Source organism: Aegilops tauschii, chromosome 1 (genome assembly GCF_002575655.3).
Source record: "Aegilops tauschii subsp. strangulata cultivar AL8/78 chromosome 1, Aet v6.0, whole genome shotgun sequence".
NCBI classification, from domain to species: Eukaryota; Viridiplantae; Streptophyta; class Magnoliopsida; order Poales; family Poaceae; genus Aegilops; species Aegilops tauschii.
The window spans coordinates 130,716,416-130,726,145 of record NC_053035.3 but is presented as its reverse complement, the minus strand read 5'-3'; the positions used below and the strand labels follow the sequence as shown (position 1 = coordinate 130,726,145).

Sequence of the window (9,730 nt, the reverse complement as noted above, 5' to 3'; positions counted from 1 at the left end):
TTAAAAGTTAAAATCTTCACGTGGTATCTTCTGATAGGAGTTACACTAACCAAAGACAACCTCACCGTCGAAATTGGCAAGCAAGTAAAAAGTGTAGATTTTGTACTAATAACGAGACAATCAGACACCTCTTTTTTCGATGCAAATTTGCACGTTCTACGTGGCCAGTCATGCAAATAGCATTCAATTTTTATCGGCTCACAAGTGTTGCCAATACTTTTTGTCACTATTTGGATGGTATTCCAAATAGATTCTGAAAGCTAATAAGGGTGAGAGTGTATGCCTTATGATGGACGCTTTGGCTATATAAAAATGATTTGGATTTTAATGGCAAAAACCCTTCTCCTCTGCAGGTTATTTTCCGATGTACGCACTCGCTTCATACATGGACCATATCGGCTCGCCACCTCCTTTGACATAGGCATAGCGCCAGTCCTATATGACTCTACATATGTCGTTTTTTAATTATCTTTTGTCAGATTGTTGGTCTTTGACTGTGTGCGTCTTAGTTATATAGATGTCGGGTGTTGCTCATCATGCTTTGTATCCAGTTTTTTTAGAAAAGGAGGAGGACCCCCGACCTCTGCATCTGGGCGATGCATGCGGCCACTTTGTTAATTATTCTCACAAGACCTTACAAAGTCATACAACAGTAAGATTAAAGCCATCGTCTAAGCAACAACTGTCGCTACACCTATCCAATTGATGAAGGGGCGCTGATAGCCTGGGCCTAATACCAAACAGACATCGCAGCCAAACCTAACATCTAAGACCTGAGGTCCCAACCAGGACGCCTGCCGGGTATGGGCACCCACCAGTCCGGCGTGCTCCTCAACCAGGACGCCTGCCGGGTATGAGGCCGCCGCAGCCACTTGCCACCAATCCATCTTCAGAGATGTACTACTGGATCGACCTTGCCCGGTCTAGCTGCCGCCGACGCCACCACGACGGCAGACAGCGTCGACCTCCTGCGCGAGTCCATCATCGCACATCAGACTCCTAATCTCCAGGGCGCCATGCCATCGAGATCTGTCACCATCAATGTGTATGATGAAGCACCACTTCACCAAAGACGTCGTCCACTGGTCCCTCGAGCCCGCGTACACCTCCAAGAAAGACGCCCCCAAGGGGGAAACGACACAATCGCGCCGCCGTCTTCTGATCTATCGATCTAGGGTTTCCCCCGGAGGTAGCAGATAGTAGTCTAGAATTTCTCCACTGTGATGCCATCGCCGGCTTTGCCATCTAGCCAAGAGCAGATTTTTACCCAGATTTGTTCGAAGAACTCCATCCAGCTTCTTGTGCACGGACCGTCGCCTTCTCCGTCGGAGACTAGATCAAACGGATCCAGCCGCCGCCAGATCCATGCAGCCAGCACCGGGAGATGACGACAGTCTCCCTGTACCAGAGCTAGCACGAACCGGAGCAGATCGAGTCGGAGACGATGATACTCCTGGATCTCCGGCAGACCAGCGAGCCACCGGCACCACCGTGTCCAGATCGTTGGCCACACCGGGCCACAGCCACCCCCCGCGCCGTCCGGTAGTCACCAGATCCGGGACGAGCCGGAACCAGTCGGACCAACGGGCGCGCCGCCACCCAGCCATGGGGTCGCCGCCCCGGCCACCCCCGCCCCCTGTGCATCCGGCCGATTCCCATCGGCACCACCATAGCCGCCGCCGCTGGGACGCCGCGCCGCCGTGGGCCGAAGTGGGGGCCGCACCTCCGCGGATCTGGGTGCCCGCGCCACCCATGGATCCGGGGGAGAGGGGAGAGGCCCTCCGCCACCGCGTCGCACGCACGGGCTTTGCCCGGCGCCGACTACCTGCGGCGGCGGAGGGGAGGACGGGGCGTGGGGAGGGTCGCTGGCGGCGGAGGTCCCCCCCCCCCCCCCCCCCCCCCCCCCCCCCCGGTGTCGCCCGCGAGGGGGGCGACGCTAGAGGAGAGGAGAGGAGAGGAGGGGAGCTTGATGCTACATTTTCTTTGAGTTAATAAAAATGCCCTTTTATCGAAGATACTTTGCAAATAACGACAGTGAAGAAGCACAAACCAGCCAATTGAATGTCAAAGATTGAGATTAAAGGTCAATACACTATACTATTATAGATGATTGTACATTTCACACAGAATGAAGTCTTGGATACTTCATTCCAGTAACATCTCCTATCACTTCACCATCAGGATCTGGTAACAATATACATCCAGACAGATGGTCAGCATCACATGACTCCTAAGCTACGGGTTTTATCAGTTAGCTGAAGGATAATGTCCTTCTGGATGACATAGAACCTGTCCTTGATGTAATCAGTGCCTCGGCGAATTTGTGGATCTCGACATCTTCTGGTATTGTGGCCTCACCACTATCAAACTGAGAACCATGTTCACTGAATCTTCCGGATCCGAAAGATGCATTCTTTTTTACCCCATGACGCTGGTATCTTCCATCTCCTGCTTCTGTGCTATATCTTTGGCTGCCAAAAGAAGGCGTAACGCAGCTGCGATCGTCATGCTGCTGATTGGCAGATACGGCTCCTTCTGTCAAGAAGGAAGAGTAGCTATCATGCGAGTCTCTTCCAGTGAAGTCATCAAAGGAACAGCTCGAAATAGACACTCTCCTCTCCAAAGTAGGGAAATTGTTCTTTTCCTTGTCTTTTCCCAGTACCAATTTCCGTAGCTTAGAGAAAAACTTCTTCTTCTCTTTCTTCTTCGGGTTTCTGGGCGTTGTGATTGATGACATATCGATCGATGTGTCATCGGGTTCGCCACTTGATGATGCCCTTGAAGAAGCGTACTCTGAACCAAATTCTATGGAGCTTAAACTTCTCTCGTCCGCACCAACATTGGCATACTCCATTATCAATTGCTTGGCTGTCTGTCCAGATTTGGGGCTTAGAGTGTTGCTTAGATCCTGTGCTGTAGTTTGTGCCCCAGGACCAGGAGTCCCCTTGTTCTTCAGCTCATGCCGCAGGCAAGCATTGATCCATTTAAGATATACCAGCTCCTCAACATCTGCAAACCTGTCAGTCCGCAGTTGTTCAACCTCTTTTGATAACTTCTCGTTTTCTTGCTTCAACCCATCAGCTTGTTCTGATGTTTTTACCTGCAATCATTTTTACTTTCTTATTTCGTGACAGAGCAACAAATGATCAATAACACAATGCACTTCAAATTAGCACACACCGAAGCAATAGATCTGTGGAAAAAAATTATGCAGTTTCTGTTTGGCAGAACAAGCATCAAGAATATCATTTTCTATTTAGGAATACCTCCTCCATTTGACGATTCATTTTTGCACATTAAGTGTTAGTTACAGTGCAGGCCAAGAACAGTCAAGATTTACCTCCATGCTATTGTGGGACTTGGGTACAGGCGGTAGGCGTGTGAGCTCCAATCGCCTACTAAGGTGTGAATTCTCCTGCTGCAGCCTTGAATTTGCAGCTCTAAGCTCTCTTGCCTCATTTTCCAATTCCTCTAGCCTCTTTAATTTCTTCTCAACCTCACCGTCAACTTCTCCCTCAATAATCTCCTTACACTGAAAGGAATCAACTATGTTCTGAAGGGAAGTGATTTTCTCCTTTGCTTGTTCCGCATCCTGTCTCAACTTCTTTTTCAACAGCTTGCATTTTGATTTTGTCAACTCAAGCTGGGAAGTTAACTTTGAGGTTTCAGACAACTGTGTTTGTAACCTCTGATTTTCAGATTGCAAGGATTCGATCTTCAAGGAGTATAGCTGTGACTCGACATTGTTTATCTTCAGTTGGTTCTCAAGCTCCCTAACTGCAGCACCTTGCTCCTGCAAACCATACAACTCCAAAAGTTGTATCTCCAGGGTCTTTTCCCTTTCTTGCAGAGATCTAACCAAATCTCTGAGCTTGAAAACTTCATGCTCATTAGATGCATCTTCCCTTACTCTTGCTGCAGGTGAGCTTGCGATATTGCCTACGTCTCCGCCAAATTCTTCCATAACCATTTCATTGAATTCTGGAAGGAGAAATCCTTCATCATCATCATCATCATCAATGTTTCGGCATTTTGGGGGAAGTGACACCGAGGCAGTGGTGGTGGTTGTTGTAGTGGTAGTGGTTGTGTGCACAGAGTTCCCATTGATTATTTTTGCCTTGGTGTCCTCCTGCACAAAGCACAAACATAAATGAAAGTCTACAAATGAAAATGGGCATATTTCAGTTTTCCTTCAACTGATTGAAGAATGATATCAAATACAGGCAATAACTAATTTGTGGATAAGTTCTATTTTGTTACGACAGTCGTGGAAGATGAACTAACAGCAACATGTTCATAGTAAACAAAAGGTCATCCTTTAAATACAGTTTAAGATTCACGTGTTACGGCGAATTTGATATAACACATTAAGGAAAGGGATATTAAAAAGAATGTGTAGCCTAATCCTGAAAGCATCACACTATGTTTTTACCATCTTCCAACGAGCCCGGGGTTTGCCTTGCCTAATGCTTACCATTCAGACTTTTTTTTGTGACGTTTATATGTACTAACAATCTAGAAAAAGAATTATATTCCCTGAAAAAGGTTGAAAGACTACCAATCAATAACTAAAACATCTAAGAATTCTAAGTATCACCTTCTGATCATAATAATTTATAAATACTCAGGATGACCATTCTCTGTTAACCTATTAGCTCATCCTTCTTAGGTATGGTTACAACTCTACAAGTGCAAAAATTACAGCAATCATGTTTTTGTGCAATCAGATTCTTACATTCTTGAGGATCCTTAGCTCATCCTTGAGCCCTCCACCACCACCCTTCATGCCACGGGCATCATCCGGCTCTACGAACACATCAAAACATACCAAAAAATTTCAATATGCATCACTTCTTAGCCTGTTTTTCTTATTAAGTGGTCAAAAAATTCTACTGTACTAAATGAAGAGGCAGAGCTGTCGTTGATTGCTCAATAGACAAGAAAATTCTCAATCTTGCAGTGCACAAGACATAACTGAGGCATAATCAATCTTGGAAGGAAAGATTTTATAAAGAAAGCATATCTAGCTTGCAAGCAAGACATGCATGTGCTCATGGTTTGGTACCTGAAGGAGGAGGGAGCAGGAGGTGCCGGGGCCGAGGCCGGTGCTGCCACCGCAGCCGCGAGAAGAAGAGCCCAGCGATGGAGAGCGTGATGGCAGCGCCCACCCTGAGGAAAAGCAGAGGCAGGTCCCTCCGGCCACCGCCGCCGCCGCCGCCGCTACAGTCTCCTGCCTTGGGCATCTCCCTTTCCCTTGACCTACCTTGCCAAGAACATCTGAATCCTGCCGCATGCGAACGGCAGAAACAAGGGGAACCCAATCAGTGGCTCAAGTGTCCTAGGATCGCCAAGAAGGTGGCAAACAAATTTCTAATTTTGGTGACTAGAACTTAAAATTTCGGGCTCTAGACCAAGATTGATGCGAGGAGGGGCTGAAACTTGCAGAAACCGCATCAAGAAACACGGCGAGCTCCACCCCCCTGCACCTTTGCCAGCCATATCTCCATGGCCTGAATCGAGCAGACCAGGAGGAGGGGTGTAGCCAAACCCAGCCAAACAGCCGAACCGGGCTACGATTCGCCCTCCGGTAACATCCAATTTGGACAAGGAGGAGCTAAAATTAGGGTGGCAGGCTCCGGCTTTAGCTCGCAGCCAACGGAAACCGCCGAGAAAGCGAAACGACTGAGGAGGAAGAAGAAGAAGCCAACAAAATTAGCTTCCTCTCAAAGTGGCACGGCTCGTTTGTTCCGTTTCTGTCTTGGCTTGTTCTTGTTCCTCCCAAGGCAAGACAAATTCCGATTCCAAACGCCGGAACATGTCCCCGTCTTTGTAGCGGGGCACTCGTGTCGCCTTTCTTTATTTATTCGGATTCCGTCGTTTTCTCGCCGGTTCTTTCACAGATCGCAAATTCGCCAATTCCTCGCTAGTACTGCTAGTACTACTTCCGTGGCGAAATTTCAGTCTCAGCTTGCTTGTGCACTAATTGTAAATGTAAATGGGAGGGCGGCCGTTGGCGGGAGGGTGGCTGAACCGATTGATGGCGGAAGGAAACGTGGAGCGTGGTGGTCTCTTACGGATCTTCCGTGATTTCTTCACGCCACCTTGAAGGAGCTCGTGCTGCTGCCAACGAGGCATGCTCTATTGTTTGTTGGAACGGTTGGTTCACACGAGGAACACGACGACCCCCGTGGTTGTACAACATCTCCAACGTGACTTGCCGTCTCCAAACGTGAGGTCTTCAACACGGCTCATCAAATGAGTTAATTAGGTGCAGAAATTTTCGCGCCGGTAACGGATCCATACACAAACAAGAAAAATCCATAAAAATCATACATTAACTCAGATTGGTATAAAGTTGTCTGAAACGCGACGTGTCGGCTGCCACGTAGGAAGGAGGCACACGCCCCTCGTCTAAACATTTCGCAGAAACCCCCCTTGAGTGGTGAAGTATCTGCGTAGTGCGGTCCTCATAGTCGTTGCCCGTAGTTTTTTCTAAAAACACCCTCCCTCTCACATGTATAATGACGCCGCTGCCGAGAAACCCTCCGTAACCCCTCTCTTTCTGTCTCGACCACGCCGCTGCCTCGAGGCCTCCGACACGACAGTTCTCCGTCGGCGGCATTGACATCGGCACCGTTGATCGACGCGGCTGGAGCCGCTCCTCCGGTGTGACGTCCGGATAATTAGACTACAGTAATCCCACGTTAACGATGCCACGTCACCTCTGTTAGTGTTGCTAACCTCCCGTTAGATCAAAACGTTTCAAAAGCAAATTTGAATTTTTGACAAATAATGAAAGTTTTCAAATATCAAATACTAAAATGTTCGGAATGTGACATAATTAAGTTTACTAAATTAGGTGCAACCTATGTATTTTTTTTTAAACTAAAATGTTTAGGAAATGAGAGGAAACGGAAAAGAAGATAAAGAGAAAGGAAAAGAACAAAAACAGAAAACACAACGAATAAAGAAAAGGGGCAAAGCCCCTCCCCCTCCCCTGGGCCGAATGGCCCAACTGGCCTCTGGGCCGCCCGGCCAGCCCACGGCCCACTCCACGCTCTCTGTCCTACAAGGCCACTCCCCCCGACCTCAAACCCTAAATCGCCCCACTCCTCCCACGATCTCCCTCGCTCCTCCCACTCCCCCCCGGATCTAGATCGGGGATCCACCCCGACAACCGCGCCCTGCGCCACCCGACGACCGCGCCTTGCGCCACCCGACGTCGGCGCCCGTCCTCGACAGGGCCCCGCCCTGTCACCGGACCTCCTTATCGCCCCTCCTGCCTCGCACGGCGCCCGCCCGTGGCCTCTGTCTCGCCGACACCGGAGCCCCGCGCCGCCACGACTCCGTCGCCGCCCGTCATCTTCGTCGTCCTCCTCGACCCCCACTGCCCCGTGCCCTGCAAACCCCTCGTGAGGCCCTCCCCCTCCTTCTCCTCTGTCGCGCTCCCGCCGCGCCCACCGATGCTCTGCTCCTGCCGCAACCACGCCTCACGCGCTCCGGCCCCGCGCTCACCGCGGTCGGGCCGCGCCCTGGCCACGCGCTGCACCGTCCGGCCGTGCCCGTCACTCCGCGCCGACGCACCGCGCCACCGCCCTGTTTCCCCCACTACATCGCACGCGCCCGCGTCGCGGCTCGCATAGCAATTGTCCCGCCGCGTGAAGTGCGCGCCCGCACGCGCCTGCGACCAGCGCCCACTGCGTGTCGTCCCACGGCGCTCTCCGCCACTGCTGCTCCTTCCCCGTGCGCCGCGCTGTCGCCCCTCCCCCTCCTCGCCCTGTCCGCTGCGGCCACCGCCCGGTTGGCCCGCGCCCGTCGCTGCCCGCCGGCGAGCTGCCCGCGGTGCCCCACCGGCCTCCGCTCGGGTCCGCCCCGTCGGACGCCCACGCTCGCCCACACCCGTTTCCACGCGCCCGCCCCGGTCGGCCCCCTGGGCCACTGCCAGGTGGGGCCCCGCGCCCCTGACCCACTGCCCCTGAGCCCGAACCCCCTATGGGCCACAGACAGGTGGGCCCCGCGCCCAGAACGTAAATAAAAAAAAGAAAAAGAAAAAAAGGGAATTAAAAAGAATAATAATATATAAATAAATAAATAAAATAAAAATAAAAATAAATTAAATTAATTAATTAGTTAATTAACCCTGTTTAGATTAATCTAATTTAATTAATTAGTTTAATTAATAGTTAATTAATTAGTTAACCCTAATTACCCTAATCAGTCAATGACATGTGGGACCCACGTGTCAGATGACTGCTGACGTCAGCATGATGTCATGCTGATGTCCTCGCAACACTGTTTTGGATAATGTTGAATTAAATAATTAATTAAAATTCAGAAAATGATTAAATCTTTAGAAAATCATATAAAATAATCCGTAACTCGGATGAAAATACTTTCTACATGAAAGTTGCTCAGAATGACGAGACGAATCCGAATACGCAGTCCGTTCGTCCGCCACGCGTCCCTAGCATAGTGAACCTGCAACATTTCACCTCCGGTTCATCTGTCCGAAAACGTGAAACACCGGGGATACTTTCCCGGATGTTTCCCCCCTTCACTTGTATCACCTCATACCGCATTAGAACACGTCTAGCTCTGCCTGTTGTCCTGTTATGCACTTGCTTGCTATGTATTTACTGTTTCTCCCCCCTCTTCTCTTCGGTAGACCCCGTGACGATGTTGATGCCCCTGTGGTCGACTACGTCACCGACGACCCCTCCTTCTTGTCTGAGCAACCAGGCAAGCCCCCCCCCCCCTTGATCACCAGATATCGCCTATTCCTTCTCTATACTGCTTGCATTAGAGTAGTGTAGCATGTTACTGCTTTCGGTTAATCCTATACTGATGCATAGCCTGTCATTGTTGCTACAGTTGTTACCCTTACCTGCTATCCTACTGCTTAGTATAGTATGCTAGTGTTCCATCAGTGGCCCTACACTCTTGTCCGTCTGCCATGCTATACTACTGGGCCGTGATCACAACTTGTGACGCCCCCGATTTGACCGTACACTAATCATGCACGCAAATGTGTACGATCAAGATCAGGGACTCACGGGAAGATACCACAACACAACTCTATAACATAAATAAGTCATACAAGCATCATAATACAAGCCAGGGGCCTCGAGGGCTCGAATACAAGTGCTCGAGCATAGACGAGTCAGCGGAAGCAACAATATCTGAGTACAGACATAAGTTAAACAAATTTGCCTTAAGAAGGCTAGCACAAAAGTAGCAACGATCGAAAAGGCAAGGCCTCCTGCCTGGGACCTCCTACCTACTCCTCGAAGCCGAACTCCATGTAGAATCATCCTCGGGATCTCTAGCTCCTGGACTCCAGCATCTGGTTGCGACAATCAGGTATAGAAAGGGGAAAAGAGGGAGAAAAGCAACCGTGAGTACTCATCCAAAGTACTCGCAAGCAAGGAGCTACACTACATATGCATGGGTATATGTGTAATGGGCCATATCAGTGGACTGAACTGCAGAATGCCAGAATAAGGGGGGATAGCTAGTCCTGTCGAAGACTACGCTTCTGGCCACCTCCATCTTGTAGCATGTAGAAGAGAGTAGATGGTAAGTTCACCAAGTAGCATCGCATAGCATAATCCTACCCGGCGATCTCCTCCTCGTCGCCCTGTTAGAGAGCGATCACCGGGTTGTATCTGGCACTTGGAAGGGTGTGTTTTATTAAGTATCCAGTTCTAGTTGTCATAAGGTCAGGGTACAA

The 9,730-nt window shown here is 49.9% G+C and overlaps 1 protein-coding gene across 1 annotated transcript; it reads right to left on the bottom strand.

Moving 5' to 3' along the window:
- Nucleotides 1-2,057: 2,057 nt before the first annotated feature.
- LOC109755615 (protein CHUP1, chloroplastic) lies at nucleotides 2,058-6,270 on the bottom strand. Its single transcript, XM_020314513.4, has 4 exons — nucleotides 5,066-6,270; nucleotides 4,736-4,806; nucleotides 3,341-4,129; nucleotides 2,058-3,100 (listed from the first exon to the last, which is right to left on the bottom strand). The coding sequence occupies exons 1-4, from the start codon at nucleotides 5,241-5,243 to the stop codon at nucleotides 2,252-2,254; spliced, it is 1,887 nt and encodes a 628-aa protein (XP_020170102.1). The 5' UTR covers nucleotides 5,244-6,270; the 3' UTR covers nucleotides 2,058-2,251.
- Between the last annotated feature and the right edge of the window lie 3,460 nt (nucleotides 6,271-9,730).